We start from the raw sequence: 17,433 nt of genomic DNA, 5'->3' as shown, positions 1-17,433 counted from the left end.
TATTTATATGAGATATAAATAAGATGGAGTGGTGAGTCTCATGCCACATAGCAAACATGATAGGCACTTATACATGATAAGTAGGCCGAACCAGTAACGCTTATGACAAGCACATAGAGTTTACTTTTGTCAATGTATTGTCATATATCATATCAGTGCATATAATCTTTAGACCTGAGATAACACATTTATCTTGTATATAGGTGGTTTGAGTTTGATACTGCTTTCATACTTATACTGTGTATGGGTATATGGGCATGTGTTGGCTTATACTAGTTATATATGGAGATAGGTGTTGATCAAGATGGAATCCGTTAACCTAAGTAAATAGGGATAAAATCCTATGTTCATTTAATTGTTCTTGATGTTTCAAGTTTCGCCAGATGCATGATTTAGTCAGAAAAGAGTTTCTGATAAGAAAATCTAATTAATCAAGAACTGGAATTAAAAGAGAACATAATGTTCATAGCAAATAGGGTTTGACATTAACCATGACTCCAGCTCGAATTGGCATTTTATAACGAAGAGATTCTAGTGCATGGTAATATATGATTAAAGGTTCATTTAAGGTATTCCTTATTACTGATTGGGTGGCCATAACATACTATACTAGGTGTCAACCATGGTCTGTGAGATGCCTGAAATGATTTAGAGAAATCATTTATGGTAAGAAAGAGTTCTAATGATATTAAGAGTTAATATCATTTCTCATTGCCAATAAGTAATGAGCCTAGTAAGTCACACATCTACACAAGCTAATCACCATTTAAAATGTGATTTAATTGATTAATTAAAGAGTTTAATTAATTAATTAAAGAGGTTTGATTTGCAATAAGATTGCAAAGTCCCTAGTATGACTTGAAACCAAATCTAGGTTATTGGATGTATAGTATAAATTAAATTTATATTTAATTTGATTAAATATGAATTTAATTATGAGAAATTAATTAATGGAGATTAACTAATTAATTAATTAATTTATTTATATTTGATATAAATTGATTTAAAGAGGAGAAATTATGATTTTGGGTTGAGAACTCAAATTAAAGAGTAAAGGCAAATTGATCTTTTCACATGGTGACATGTGGCACCATGAGATGGTGACACATAGCACCATATGATCTTGCCACTTGTCTTCCTATGATGGAAGACCACATGTCATGATTTAAATGGAGCTTGACACTTGGCTTCATATGATTAAATCAAATAATAACAAGATGGGATCTTATAATGACATGTGGCAAGGGAGTTAGGGTTTGACCTAAGTATATAAAAAAAGGTTATAAAGAAAAATCAGCCACTTCTCTCTTTCTCCAAAAAGTTGCTGTCACTTTGGTGCCTCCCTCTCCTCTTCAATTTCTCAATTAATTCAAAGGGAAAAACTTTCATTTCCTCTTGAATTAAAATTATTAGAAAGTGTTTCTAACACCCAATACATTCATACAACATTCACAAAGCATAAACCCCATCTCATGATTGGTTGACAAGGCTTGAGAAGCCAATATAGGAGCTGCCATTGCAACTTTGGTGTGTGCTTGTGGTGGACAAACTTGAGAGATAACATTTGGGGTCCTAAGAATATCCTAAGAGGCTTTAATTGTACATCAAGAGGTTAGTACCTAAAAATACCTATTTTAGTTAGGGTTTAATTGAATTAAATGTTAATTCATAATCTTTAATGACAAATGAAATTTTAATGCATGCTAAAATATGTTTTAGTATGCAATTGGGCATTATAAATTGTTTAGGTTCATAAGACACTTGGTATGGTGCATGTAACCTTAGAAATGATTTTTGAAATTCAAGGTTCTAATGCCCTTTATTCACGCTTTCACTCATTCACATGTATGGTTAAATGGGATGAATATATATATTTTAGATGAGGGATTTAAGCTCCCATTTAATTAAATTGATTGACTGATGATTGTAAAGGTGAGCTGAGCTCCCCATATATATATATATATATATATATATATATTGTGATCATGGGTCGGTGAGCTAAAAACTCTCCGTTTGATAGCCTAGTTTATGACCGGACCGGACTCTATCCGGTTGATTTCTTAAAAATGGGCTTTAAGATTGGAATAGAGAATAGTTACTACGGGATTTAGGTATCTTATGAAGACCCAAGTTCTAGTGTCAGTTTGGTCCATAATTTGAGCCGTGACATGTTGCTTTAAGGTAATTTTAATATCATATTCACTGAGTCCAACACGCATTTAGGTTCAACTATTTTTTCACATTGTGAGGTTTCTGAAACTTATATTGTTTCACTTTAATTGTGGATATTCCATAATTTAAAAATAAAAAAAAGGTTGTGTTTGAAGGAATCTGCGTATTTTATCAACTTGTGTAAATTATTTGTGTTGCAGAAATTACAAGAACTCAACATAAAATTGACATATTTTTAATTTAAAATAAAAATATTCATACGTGGAAATAGAATTTATTATATATAAATAACTAAAATTTAAGATAACAATTATGATAAATTATTATTTAGTCCCTATATTTTAATAAAATTAATTACATAGTTTCTATATTTTACTTTATTAAATTATTTAGTATTTTCGTCAATTTTTTCGTTAATCAATACTGATTAAATTACTATTTAGTTCTTCTATTTTGATAAAACTAATTAGTTAATCCATATATTTAAGAAAAACACATTAGTTATCCCTGTTATTTGACTCTGTTAACTATTTAGTTTCATAATTATTTTTTATTTCTAAACTACTCTAATCTTTTGCCCCTTACTATTCTCTTATACTCCCTTATTTCTCCTTCTCGATATTTCTTCTCCTCTATACCCACACTTTTTTTCTTAATTTTCTCTTTGTTTTCATTTGTTGATAAAAATGGTACAAATTATCTATACAAAAAAAGTTAATCAGTTTCTTAAATTTCTAAATAATCAAGGAATTTCCCAATTAAAAAATATAAAAAATAATGTCCAAATAATTAAAAATTAAAAAAAAAATCAGATTTAGTCTTCAACTAGCAAAATCTATATTTTTATCTAAGAACATATTTTTCAAAATATTATAATTTTCAAAATATATAAACTAACTAATTAATTTCACTAAAATAGAGTGATTAAATAATAGTATTTTTAAAAATATATAGATCAACTAATTAATTTCTTGGAAATAGATAAATTAAATAGTAGTTCGAATAATATGAATAATGAAAGATTTGATAGAGGGATAAAATTATTTAATGAAAGTAAAATATAAATATTAAATAATATATTTTTCAAAATATGAAAGTTAAGTAATTAATTTTATTAAAATATAAGAACTAAATAATAATTTTTTTTAAAAAATTATTCATTAAAAGGCTAGATAAATAATACAAATTAACATGAAACTTTGTATGGTGTTGAAATTGAAAATTTTAAATAATAAAAAATTAGAGATGTAATGTTATTAGAATCTCGATTTTAATTAAAATTGAAGCATATCTTAGACATGTATTAACTTATAATAATTATCACAAAGAATTTGTTTCATGTCTTTTCTATCATTATCCGAATATTATCTTTTTCCCCATAGAGTCGTTCTCTTGTCTCGAAGTCAAGAACCTGAAAAAAGACAAGTGCGTATTATTTAAGATACACAAAATACTATTAAGTGGACTATAGCGATGCAGTGGGGAAGCCAGAATTTAATCTTGAAAAGTAAAAGTAACTTTTATTTACTTTAAATTATTTATTATTTTATTTTAATAATATAATTTAATATATATTTTTATATTTTATGTATAATCATATTATAAAATATTGTTAATGATAACATTTTTAATTAATTATAATTTTATTTCAATAATGTATTATTTTTATTACTTCTTCTTAAAATTATTTAACATATATTAATAATATTATACTATGTAAATAGATTTAATATAGAAAATATTATACTATCTAAATAGATTTAATATAGAAAACATTTAAGAAGATAATATTTTAATAATAATACAAAATTCTCTTGTACGTTTAAAACTATAAAAATGACACAAAATTCATATTTATTATTTAATAATATGAAATAAATTATAATAATTAATTTATTTATATAAAAAATATTTCACTAATTAGAAATAAAATATAAAAGTGAAGTATAAAATAATATATCATATTTTTAACATAAATTAAATTTATAAAAGTAATATAATAAATTTTTAAATAACACATTTAATTTCAAAAGGCCTTAGATTTTGACAATTAATTTTAAAGAAAATAAACATTTACATTATAAAAATTAAGGTAGTAATATCAATAATAATGAAATTAAAAAAAAATTAAATAATTGACATAAAAAATATTAATTTTTTTTTATAAAAAATAATATGTGACAATATCATAAGAAAGTCACACTTACTCTTTATAAAAAATATCACGTGGCAGTACTATGAAAATAGTTATATGCTTTATATATATATACTAAAAAATTATTGTACTTGTGCACGTGGCTAATGATAATTTTAATATATAAATGAAAATAATATAAATTAAAATTTTATTCTTAATATATAAAATTAGAATAATGTTTTAATTTTTTTATTATTCCATATTTTATTTTAATTACTTTTTTATCTTTAATTTTTTTAATGAATATTTCATAGTAAAAATATAGCAATATAATAAAAAAAATTGATTAAAGATATAGAATAATTTTAGGTTAGTTAAATCATGTGATCTTTTCAACCTTTAAAATTTCATTTTTTTTTCTGATAATATATTAAAAAAATATAATATATTCAAACATTATTTTTATTTAGTTATATTAACAATATTCTGAAAAATAATGTTAATGATATGAAAATAGTGCTAAAGAAAATAAAAAACAAAATTATATGTATATACTATATAAAATTATAAATATATGAAATAAATATATATATTAATATATTCTAATTTATCGAATAATAATAGTTACTTATTATAATATTAAGAAGACAATTATTAAATAATTTTTAATTTACATATATATTAGAGAATTTATAATTTAATTATAATTTAAAATAACTGAATAACTAATTAATAAAAACAAAGAAAATTTATTAAAATTAATAAGTTATATTTTACAAATAAGTTACTACTTCACATAACTTTATAATAAATTAGATTACGTAAACAAAATTTTAATTTATTTTTTTGGTAAATATATGCATATTATAGGATGTGTGAATATTAAATTAAAAAATTATTATTTTGATAATGCATAAAAGAAAACAATACAATAATTTTTTAATAACAAATTTAATTAAAAAATCTTTAGTTTTAACGATCAATTACTATAAAAAATAATCATTTAAATCATAAAAAAGAAAAAAATAATGATATAATAATGATGCTTAAAAGAAAAATAGAAATATAATCATAAAAATTAAAGATTAATAATAATAATAATAATAATAATAATAATAATGTTTAAAAGAAAAATTAAAAAAAAAATTTAGAAAATAATTAAGAGTAAGAAAAACTCTTTATAAAGAATATCATGTGACAATATCATAATAAATAATGCCACGTGTTAATGCATTAGGAAAATTTACATGCTTTATATTTAAAAATTTAACATATTAAGTTAAAGATATTGATTAATTTAATGAAAAACTTTAATTTGAACTTAACTGGACTGATTTAAAATTTTGAAGGCACAACGAATTTATTTTTTTAATCATCTTTGAAATAATATAATTAAAATTAATATATACTAACAACATATATAGTATATATAGAAGTATAGATAAATAAATATATTTTTATTATTTAAATTAATTTTAGAGTTCATATAAATTTAAAATTTATAGTCTTACTTATATTTAACTTCAATTAAATATAAAATTTTTAAAAAATAATTAATTAAAATTAAAAATTAATAAAGAAAAATAAAAGATATAATTAATCTATCTATATTTATAACTAATAATATATATAAATGAATAAAGGAGAGGGAGTACTACAGGTTTAGCATTAGAAGATAAGTTGATTTTATATTTAGCATGTGCATGTCAAAATATTGATAATAATTTTATAATTTATCTTATTATATATATGAATTTTTAAATTGTTTGAAATAAAAAATTTGATGCCAATACTTAATTTTGTTTAGTTTCAGTAATAAATTCCCATACAAATATTAATTATTAATGACATAAATTAAATTCTAATAAAATAAATATAAACTAATAATTTTTAATATATTTAAATAAATACATATAATTTATTTTATATATTGATTTGAATTTAAAACTTAAATAAAAATTAGTAATATAAGATATTGATTTAAATTTTTAATAATTTAACATATAAAATTACAATTTTGATTATAAAATTCTCATAATAATCATATATTTATTTTATAATGAATTAATTAGGTATTTAGGCTCATTTGAATGCTTCATTAGGGCTAAGGGATCGACCAACCAAATAATAAATATAATTAAACATTAAACAATACAATTTTCAGTCAAATTAATCATTAATTTTAAAATTACAGTAACTAAATCTAGTTTTGACAAAAATTAAAAGAATATAATTTTCATTTTTAATAACAACAAAATGTTTTAATATTTTAAAGTAATTAAAAATTTCCTCAATATGACAGAAGAAACTAAAAGTTATAAATTTAATAAAAACTAAAATAGTTCATAATTTTATTCAATAAAATTAATATTTTTAAAATTTAATTTTGTATTTTAATAAATAGTTTTCATTTTTTTTATTAATTCTTATTTTAATTTAGGTAAAAAAAGAAAAAAAAAATGAGGAACTAACAAAAATTGAGAAAAACTCTCTCTCTCTAGAATTAATATATATTATATTAAAGAATATTATTTTAATAAATTAAACTCTGTAATTAAAATAAAATAATTTTTAAAATAAAGGAACAATTAGTATAATTTATTTAAAGAATACTATTCCTGTTCTAAGAATCTTTTGACAATTGAGGCCCAAATTGATACTTTCTTCCAACGTGAAAAGCATGCCATGCGTACTACGCACTCCACGTACTGCACAAGGCATTCCCGGCGCGTTGCCTCCTTTCGCGCTTTTATTTTATTTTATTTTTAATTATTTTTAAATTATATAAAAGAAAAAGGAAATATTAATAATAGTACAATACAAGTCGAGCAGCACGAATGTGGGTCTTGATATTACTCGTTAAGAAGGTATTTGTGTTATTTTATAAGTTAATTAATTAATTTTAAAAATAAGTTGAATTATTTGTTTATAATTTTTTTAAAAAATAATTTAATTAATATTTAATTTTTATTTTTTAAAATGAATTTTTTAAAATTTAAAAATAAAATTTTTTATTTTAAATAAAAAAATATATTAAAAATTAAATATTTATAAAATTTTAAATTTCAATTTTAAATTTACTTATTTAAATATAAAATAAATATTTATAAATTATATTTAAATTTAAATTTCATGAGTGAAGCTAAAATGCTAAATACGTTTTATTTTTTTTTTTTAAATTTTACCGCGAATAAGAGGGAAACAATTTTTAAGTTTTTCGTGGCAAAAAGTAATTAATAAAGTAAACGACTCAGACGTACGTCACCAAATTCAGTAAAAGTGTAAGCGTACGAGTAGAATTCCACTCCATTACTGAAACCAAATCTAACGGCGTCAACAAAACCGTGTAAAACGACCTCTCTCTTTCTGCAGCCGAAGAAGAACAAGACCTCTCTCTTGTCTGTCTCAGTTTTATTCTCTCTCTAAGGCGCTCCACCCCTTTCTCTCTCTAGAAAAAATATTATCTCCAAACGGTGGCTTTTTGGCGCCGATTGAGATACGGCTCGATCACGTCAGTCTTTGATTTTCTGTGTTTGATTTTTCACATGTATTATCACTTATTTTTCTTAAATTTTATTATTATTTATTACAAAATTTTGACCATATGCTCAGTTTTATCGGCTGATAATCGGATCTTTTTTTAACATGTAATGTTTCCATTTTTGTTATGTGATTTTCTATTTTTAGGGTTTTTTAGATTAAGACTCAATCCTCACTTCCCTGAAGAGTAGCAGATTGATTATTTTTTCCGTCTCTTTTTATACGCTCCCGAAAATTTCCCTTCTTTGGTGTAATAGTATTGCTTGTTGTATTTTTCTTTTGTTGGTGTTGTCAGTGGTTTTTCTGAGTTTTTGCCAGTGGTTTTGGTTTGGTGGGGTTGGTGTGAACAAGTGAGTGCTGAAAGCTGAGAAAATTTCTATCTATTTTTCATCTTTTTGCTTAGGTCTGTGAACTCTGTTTGTTCATTATTGACTTTAGATGAAGTAATTTTACTTTGAATTTTCTTGCCTGTTTTCTTTATTTATGATGTTCAACTTGAGAGATTAAACCCTCATAATTTTCTCCAAATTGGGTAACTTTTTTTATTTTTTATTTTTCAATCCCCTTGAAGAACACGATTTTGTTTGTGTTTTGATTCTGCTTCTCTAGCGTAAGCTTATGGAGGGGTGGGTGTTTTGAGTGTGGCTAGCTGAAACCATTTTTTGAGTTACTGCAGCTTTCGCTAGTGTTTTGAGCCATGAGGATTAGGTCCTCTTTTTTTCCTTTTCGCGTTTAGCTTTATAAATAGCAAAACGTACTGTTTGTGAAGGGTCAAGAAGAATTGGGTCTTAATCATTTGGAGGGTTGTAAGCATTTCTTTCGGTTTTTCAAGCTGCGATTCTTTAACGGGGTTGAATTTGTATGTGATCTTAAACGTCTGGTTATCAAATTAGTGAACGTCATATTGATGGTTTTTGTTTTTCCCCTTTCTTAATTGCAGAGGGACAACCGCACCTGGGTTTTTGTTCCTCCTCTGGAAGTGATGGTGCAGGATTTTAACTTGTGCTTGGACTTCAGAACACGTGAGTGAAAATTTTGGGATTTCTTTAAGAACTTCACAGCACAGTGTGTTTTAGCATGGGGGGTGCCTGTTGTGTTGCTGCTAGAGATAAAAATATTGTAAATGGACCAAGTAGTGACATCTTGCATAGGAATATTCGTTATTCACCAACATGGAGCTTTAGGTGGGATAATAGAGGCCGAGTAGCTGGAGAAGAGACTTCCATAACTTGGTTTTCAGATGCAAATAGTAGGAATGATGGACCAGATATTAAATATGAATCAGCATATGCATCAGAGGATGGAAGCCCCTTAGATAGTTTTAGGAGGCGTGCATGGCAGAAGTCTCCAACATCTGAAGCTACTACTGCACATGTGAGGACTCCTGCTTCAGGTAAACAACTGGTGCATGGAGCTTGTAATTTTATGACATGTTTCACGAAATGTTGCAATTTATTTTCGAAATTGATATCTATAATGTCTGTAAGGTAATATGTTACATATCTGCAAGATAGTTTCGAACTGAGATGTAAAATTACTTCTGTGTATGCATGTAAAGGATACGATGGGATTAAATATGCTTCAACAACTGTAGATGTATGCTGGAAATTTGCACGTCACTAGTGTAGTTAGTTATCGTTCAAAAAGACAAGGGACAGAGATATTTTTTCACAGGAATTTTTATAAGCAGTTAGTAAATGAAACCTTATCATAGGAGATGTGAAGTAAACATTCTAGAGGGTGATACCTCCAATCTATATAAGGCTAGGGGTAAGAAACAAAGAATGCTTGAATCTGGATCTCTGTATGTGATTTTCTGGATATCATGGGAAGAATAATAACAAAAAGGCTTTTACTTATTTGTGATGCAATAATTGGATCCGGTAAAGACCCAAGAGCATCCTTTAGCATGTTCAATGAAATGCCTACTCTTTTTTGTCAAACTTGCATTCTCTTGGTTGCAATTCCTAGATATTTATTACTCAATCTATTACAAGAATATCACCTTGATCATTGTAGCAATGATAGCACTAGTCTCTTGGTGAATGTGCTATTCTTTCTGATTGTCTTACCATGAGTCTTATTAGTTATTACTGTCTGCTTATGAGCTAGCATTTCAACGAATTACCAAAGTAACTGATTTTAGTGTAGCTCTACTCCTAGTTGGTTTGAGTGCATGATCTTTGATACTGTTATCAGTGCTAATCTCATTTGGGTTACCAAAATTAATATCTGGAGGTCCCAATTAAGGATAGGCCTCATGTGATGATCTATTGCCATGGAGGAATAGTATTTAAGAAGAAAAGGCTGAAAAGATAGTTCAAGTCGAAAAATATCATAAAAATGATTCCTTGTGTCATTGTGGTGGCCATGACTGGGGAGATATGATTAACTTGATCTATTTTCTGTTCTGGATTATATGCAGAAGGTTTCTTGAGAGAGAGAGAGAGAGAGAGAGAGAGAGAGAGAGAGTATATCAAATTCTTGATATTTCTCTCATCGTGCGCTAATACACAGGATTGTTGAATATTAGTAAATTTAAGCAAGCTAATAGTTGAAAGCCTAGAGCTATAGCAAAGTTAAGCCCACCTCAGGGCTGGGCTTACTCGCATATTTGGAGATATTTAAGAGTAAAGTGGACAGGAGTTTGAATAGTAAGAGTTATGCAAAGCTAATCCAACTCAGCAACTCCTTATATTTGCTAGAATGCTAGAAGGGAAGTTTCTCTATTTTGGCTTTTGGAGATTGGATATATAAATTGAAGGTCCCGTTAAGATATAATAATAGTAACTTGCAACAGAAGTATGTAGTAGAATTCTGTGTAGCAAGAAGCACAGAAGATGTAAGAATTATTGGGAATGTTAAAAAGATGTTGAACAAGGCACAAAGCTAGCTTTAGGCCCAAAATTCTGTATAATGCTTTAAAAGATTGTTTGATTTATTTTCATCTTTAACATGATCTGCTGTGGAATAGCTTCTAAGGACAATGAATGGTGGCCTTCATTGGAATGCAATTAAGAGTGATCTGTAGTTATTTGAATGGTGTTTTTGTAAATGTAACGGGGAAGTCTTGCTGGTTTATTTGAGCATGGATTTGGAAAAAAGAACAGAAGGGGCATTCTCTTAACTCTTTTTCCTAGAGTTGCTGCCAGGAGTGCAAATGAGCAAGCAACTCGAAACTTGACTCAATAAAAGCTTACTTAAATTTGGTTGTCAAGATTAGTGAGCCAAGTACTATAAAGCTCTTATGATAAGCAGCTCAGTTTGAGCTCTATGAAGTCAACTTATTTAAACTCCTGAGACAACTTATTTCTAGCTTCATAAATTCTGTGTGGATTAATTAGCAGTTTGATTTTAACTTTGTTTCATTTCATTTATGTATATGGTTTTGCATTCAAGATTGGATTTAACAGCATTCTGTACCCTATAAATGTCATTCATTGCCGTCTTATTTTTTATAACTATTAAATGTCATATTCATAGTTGTGTGCACCATCTTCAGCTAAACAGCATGGATTTTTTTTCCTCTAATTATTCTCAGCTGGATTCTTAATCATTACTTCTTTGTTTAATAGTTTTCTGAATGTAGCAATTTCTTTATAGTTGGTATGTTTGTTTCGTGGTTATGACAGCCTCAATAAACTGCCTCTAAATTTTATGTGTTTTTTTTTTTGAACTTTTTTTTTATATTAGTAAGCTTGCTATAGTAGTATGATATTGTTTTATACATATGGCAGATCAATCCATGTCAAGGATTATCTCTATGGACACAAGTTTGGAACAGGTAGAGCTTCTTCTTATAAAGGGACTTCCTTATTTGTTCTTAGTTTGTTTGATGTTGCGCTCCTTTTTCCCTTATTTTGACATGTTTCCTTAAATCTGTACACTTCAAGGTGAAGGAGTCAATGGAATCCCAAACAGTTTCACATCCATCTCCTGCAAAATTATCTGTCTCATTGCCTTCAACTTCATCCATAACATCTCCAGCATCATCCCAAAGTCATCCACATCCTGCTAGCTCAACCACGCCAAGTTGGCCCGAGAGTTTTTCTGCGCATCAGTTAATGGGGCAAGTTCCTGATGCCAAAGTCCCAGAATTGAAGTCATCAAATAGCTTTTCAGTTCCAGAAGAGAGGTCCTCAGTCCCCTCATGGAGCAATGAATCAACTCGGGGGTCCCATGGTGGCTCTTCAGATGGTTGGTCTATGCACGCATTTTCTGAGCTCATGGCCACTTCTCATAGAGAAAGGTTGTCATTTGACAATGACTCCTTGAGCTTCAATCATGAGAAAACTAGATCCAGTGGTCGTATATCATCTGGTTCCTCTGTTGATCTTCAAACATGTGGGATTTGCTCGAAGTTATTGACCGAGAAATCTTTGTGGAGCAGCCCGAAGCTTGTTTTGAGTAATGAGCTCTCTGTTGTTGCTGTTCTAACTTGTGGGCATGTTTACCATGCTGAGTGTTTGGAGACTATGACACCTGAAATTAGCAAATATGATCCTACTTGTCCTGTTTGTACTTTGGGGGAGAAACAGACCCAGAAGCTGTCTCAAAAAGCCTTTAAAGCAGAAATGGAGTCAAAAGCAAAAAACAAGAGGTCACGGAACCGTGTTGTGGATAGTGATTTTGATGGTGATTCTATCATGTTTGATCGTGTAAAAGGTGGTGGGCATGAAGGAAAGGGTCCCAAGATGGCCTCCAGTTCCAGCATGAAGGGCTCCTTAGCAAAGCCTTTCTTGAAGAGGCATTTTTCGTTTGGATCAAAGGGTGGTAAATCCTTAGCAGAGAACCACACAACCAAAAAGAAGGGATTTTTCTGGACAAGATCCTTGAAGGTGTGAAGTTTTTTCCAGCGATTAAGAGGTAAGCACGTCCATCTCATCTGTAGGCTGCTTTTGTCGGTACAAATAACTGGAACTTGTCTTTTCCTTTATGAAAATTGAAAAGATTTTTGCCTATAGGCCTTTAAACTAAGATCATTTATCCTCTAGTTATCTAACGCAGTTTAAATTATTGATTGGAAAATTTTGTGAAAGGCTTGATGACCAAAATCCAAACTTCATACTCAAATTTGCAATTATGACAACTCTTTCAATTTGATCATTTATTTGCATAACCTTTCAAATTGGTGTCAGTTGTAACTAAAATTAAAAAAGTTAATGCTAAAACTCTCAAACTTCTGACATTGTATATATATATATATATATTATTTTTGTGTTGGCATTTTATATGGTATATTTAAATGTAAGACTATGCAAAAAATGATAAATTATATTGTAAAAAAAGATCTATTATTTGACACATAAAACAAGTTAAGAAATATCTGAATTTTCAGCGTGTTTTCTCTTTCTACCCCTCCTCTCATTATCCCTTTTCTGAATAATCAAAGCTAATTTGTCAAAATATTTGACTTTTAAGTTTTGTGCATACAGAATCTCAGTGTTGATTGTTGACCTGCATGGAGAAAGGGTTGTAAGGACACAGACATCATCCTTCAAGCTTGGTTTGGAAATATCTGCACCTGCATGCACATTTTGAATTGTCAACAGGAATAGCTGTGAAGTTACACTGTAAAGAGTAAATAATTTCATAGAAAAAAAAATCCTATATTGATCATGGAAAATTAGTGGAATGAAATTGCATCACGAGACTGGTGATCTTATTCTTATTTTGTACAGATTAATTTGTTTCTTGCTTAGACAATTCATGAATTGATCCAAATCAGTGTTGTATGGCTAAAAGACCCCTTCATGCTTCAATAATGCAATATGAAGTTCAGTTTCTCCTCCTGCGGGATTTTTGGTTGGGCATGGGCTCTTTTTTTTTTTCCTTCACAAACTATAGGACAGTCCTGTGTAAATGCTTGTGGCCCAAATTGAGTTGATGACCCAGAAGATTTGCACTTTTAAGTTGTGGGGTTGGATCATCTACAACGAATTGATCCACAAGCTAGCTTTGTTGGATGATAAAAAACTGATCAATCTTATCTCGAACGCCCAGCTTAGCTGAGTCACAAGTGCCGCCTCTAACGTGTCAATATTGTCATTCTTGACAACACGTGTTGAAATCTAGCTAGTTGCATCCATGCAGACATTTCTAGCTTCCACCGCTATCCTTCTCTAGTTCTCTTGCTTAAACTTGCTTATATACTTGTTTCTTAGTATAGGAAATTAAGATGGCTGATTTAAGAGATGAGCATGGCAATCCAATTCAACTCACGGATGAACATGGCAACTGTAGACCCTTATTTTGTGATGAGCACGTGCATTGAGGCCGTGGGAAACCCGATGATGAAAAATTATATGACTGTAAGATGTAATTGGAGGCATGGAGCTGAATTATTAATTCCGTGGCATGATCTTGAAAAAAATAATAATAATAATAAAATTTTGGGGAAATTAATTTAATTAAATTTAAATAAAATTTTATTTTGTTTAAATTTAATATGGGTAGTTCTTAAATGGATCTAATTAAGTTTAATTGGGCTCTATGGGCCTAAGAAAGCCTAGTTAGGAATTTTAAATGGGATCCATTTAATTATTTTCTAAAAATTAAAATAACAAAATATCTCTCTTCTCCTTGACCCCACTCTCTTCCTCACTCCCTATTGGTGCCTTCCATTTTTTCCTGTCTTCCTATTGGTTGAAACACCTCACCCATATCCCAGTCTTATTCGACTCTGCGATCGCGATTGTTTAAGTCATCTAAACTTTATCACCCTAAGACTCCAAATCCTACCACACCTCTTCCTCATTCCCTATTGGTGCCTTCCATTTTTTTTCTGTCTTCCTATTGGTTGAAACACCTCACCCATATCCCAGTCTTATTCGAATTCTGCAATTGTAGTTGTTTAAGTCATCTAAACTTTATCATCCTAAGACTCCAAACCCTATCACACCTCTCTCCCAAAAACCCTATAAATACCCTATTAGATAAGAGAAGAAGAGGATGAGAGGAAAGAGGAAGAGAAAATTCGAGATATTCAAGACTCTTTGAGTTCTTCCTTATTTTTTCTTTTCTTCAAGAAGATTTTCATACAAGATTTCTGGAAGGTCAGTTTTTATTGTTTTCTTTTCAAGATCTATGCCACACAATATTTTAATTCTATGCTCTTTGTCTTCAATTTATTTTATATGTTCATATAGATCATGTAATCATGTTTAATTTGAGGGGATACACAACTCTGCACATGTTTAGTTTCTGTCTCTCGTATTTTTATTATTTTTCTTTATTTTTTGAATCTGTAAAAAATTTGTAAAAATTATATTCATATTCTACACGAAATTCCATTAATTTTAGGCTCAAGAATCACTAAAAAAGCTTTAATATTTTATAAGTTATGGCTGTTTGAAGTTAGGGTTCCTGTAAAATCTGATTTGCAGGATATCCGACTTGTGGAGCCCATATCTCTTGTTCCTTAATATTTTTGTGTAAATCTAGTGTCTAAAATTAACTTCAGAATCTTATGAATCTTTTCCAATTGGTTTTGCATTCATATCTTTTGTGGTTAATGAGTTATGAATTTTACAAAAAAGTAGTACGATTCTGTCACTTAAAAGAGTTACGATTTATGTAGATCATTCGGCTAGGGTTTTGTTTGATTTATAAATTTTATGTTATTGTATGATATGTAAACTGTCTTCTGTAATTTTTTTTATGATTTTTAGGCATGTTTAACTATTTTTAAAAAATCAAATTTTTTGCTACTGTTAATTTGCCAGAATTTGAAAATTGTATATTTGTGCATGTTCTTGTATTTTCTTAGGTTTTAATTGATATTTGATCTATTTTCTGTATTCTTTTAATTCAAGAAGTGTTATAAAGTGTTTGGATCATGTTAGAAGACTTAGACCGTTAGGTAGTTGTAACTAATTAGGAATCTTAACCCTTTAGGAGACTAGAGTTAGAATCCAATGTAAATTGTTATTAATATTTTCTTTATTTCTTTTATTTTCTTTAGTTTCTTTATTTTTTTATTACAAACAAAATTGGTAAGTAGCCCTAAGGTAAGTACCAAAGAGGGCATTTGCGCGGAGCTTATATGGAGCTAAACGGGAGTAAGCCAGGGATATCATTGCCATACTAGAAGAGAAGACCCTTTTTTAAGGGTAGCTTGCCCCAATGGCAACTGCATTTACCAACAGGAGAGTAACTCTAAACTTATCTAATAACCATTGGCATGAAATTGTAGTAATAATATAACTTTTATTTGATAAATTAAAATTAACCTTGTTTTTAATTTAACTGACTTTTGCATGTAATTAATTTAAATAAATACTTTGTAAATTAAAATTAATCTTGTTTGTAAATTAAACTAACATTGGCATGTAAATAAATTTAATTTAATATTTGGTAATTGTAAAATAAATTTACATGTTAGAAATCTTTATTAGGTTGTGATTGTTTGGGCCTTATGTGATATTAGAATAACTTACACATGTACATAATTAACTTAGTTCAATTATCCTTAGGGTAACTTTGTGAAAATTAATTAATTAGATTAAATAGAAACATAGGGTTATTTGAAATTGAATTTGTTTGTAAATTAAATTCTCAATAATAAATTAATTTTAGTCATCTGGTAAATATCATTTAAATAATTAGCAACCCCATAGATAGGAATTACTTGTGCATGAAAATTGTGTGTAAACAACAACCCTTTTGTGAATTACTTGCGTGTGTAGGATTAGAATTGCATTTTTTAGGATAAAGTTTAATAAATGAATAATAAACAAGACTTCTAGAAATATTAGTAGAGGACTGGCACTCGAATCAACGAGGTTAGACCAGGCGTAAGGGGTGCCTAACACCTTCCCCTTACGTACCCACTATCCCGAACCTAGACATTGGGCTATGGTAATGACGGTTGTGGAAACTCTGCAAGGAGTAAGTTGCCTTCCATGACCCTCGGAAGAAACACTGAATATGTCCCGGTTATTACCCGGGTGGCGACTCCTGTCTATCTATGCCTTCGTGGCATAAATCCTTAGTACCGTGGTAGTGTTATGGGAAGACGGTACTTACCAGTGGTTTGATTCTATTAGGATTGTATGAAGTGCATGTCTAGGAAATGCTGTCTAAGGAGGTGGTACTTAAGTGAGACCATTGTGACTCCACCATCTTTCCTGGGCATTACCTGGTGCATTTTATATAATTCTAATGGATGATATTTCGCCTCACGCCCCCCTTGCCCCTACAGTTTGGCGACTCCACTGGGGACTAAATGGATAGTTACTCCAACATGTTTCTATTAGTCTAATATTATTCCTCTATTAAACTTTTTGCATTGCACTACACTATCACACGGATCACTCTTGCCCTTTTTAGCCCCGTTAGTACTAGCCAAGGAGACCATAGTTCTACTCGAGCTATGACGAATTGGTGAATGCTAGCACCCCATGCCCGTACCTTCGAGTATATAAAAGAGCCACAGCTCCGGCCGTTGTGCTTAATGGACAAGCTCTCGCATGGGTGACCCTTTTCCTACCCAATGAAGCCCATGAGCCATAGATTTCAACCCTAGGTACCCCGTAGATTTTTGTTGTGCTAGATTTATAACCTTACTGTTCAAACCATAAGTT

The 17,433-nt window shown here is 29.1% G+C and overlaps 1 protein-coding gene across 6 annotated transcripts; it reads left to right on the top strand.

Moving 5' to 3' along the window:
• Positions 1–7,663: 7,663 nt before the first annotated feature.
• On the top strand, positions 7,664–13,641 carry LOC131180835 (cell wall protein RBR3-like). 6 transcript variants are annotated; one of them, XM_058148652.1, is made up of 5 exons: positions 7,664–7,820; positions 8,790–9,242; positions 11,587–11,633; positions 11,743–12,715; positions 13,271–13,641. In XM_058148652.1, exons 2-4 carry the CDS (start codon positions 8,927–8,929, stop codon positions 12,691–12,693), a joined length of 1,314 nt encoding a protein of 437 aa, XP_058004635.1. In that variant the 5' UTR covers positions 7,664–7,820; positions 8,790–8,926; the 3' UTR covers positions 12,694–12,715; positions 13,271–13,641. The 6 variants fall into 6 exon arrangements, with proteins under 6 accessions (XP_058004635.1, XP_058004629.1, XP_058004634.1 ...); XM_058148646.1 differs by having other exon boundaries at positions 7,665–7,820; positions 13,285–13,641; XM_058148651.1 differs by lacking the exon at positions 7,664–7,820 and adding an exon at positions 7,832–7,856 and having other exon boundaries at positions 13,285–13,641.
• The last annotated feature ends 3,792 nt before the right edge of the window (positions 13,642–17,433 follow it).

This window comes from Hevea brasiliensis, chromosome 6 (genome assembly GCF_030052815.1).
Source record: "Hevea brasiliensis isolate MT/VB/25A 57/8 chromosome 6, ASM3005281v1, whole genome shotgun sequence".
Lineage (NCBI taxonomy): Eukaryota > Viridiplantae > Streptophyta > Magnoliopsida > Malpighiales > Euphorbiaceae > Hevea > Hevea brasiliensis.
The sequence above is the reverse complement of the archived record's forward strand: the minus strand, read 5'-3'. Positions and strand labels throughout refer to the sequence as shown.

What these genes read in the sequence shown, in the direction of transcription:
- LOC131180835 (XM_058148652.1), top strand. Translation starts at nt 8,927, where the DNA reads ATGGGGGGTGCCTGTTGTGTTGCTGCTAGAGATAAAAATATTGTAAAT. An exon ending in TGTGAGGACTCCTGCTTCAG is followed by an intron (nt 9,243 to 11,586) that starts GTAAACAACTGG and finishes TACATATGGCAG; the next exon opens with ATCAATCCATGTCAAGGATT. An exon ending in TGGACACAAGTTTGGAACAG is followed by an intron (nt 11,634 to 11,742) that starts GTAGAGCTTCTT and finishes GTACACTTCAAG; the next exon opens with GTGAAGGAGTCAATGGAATC.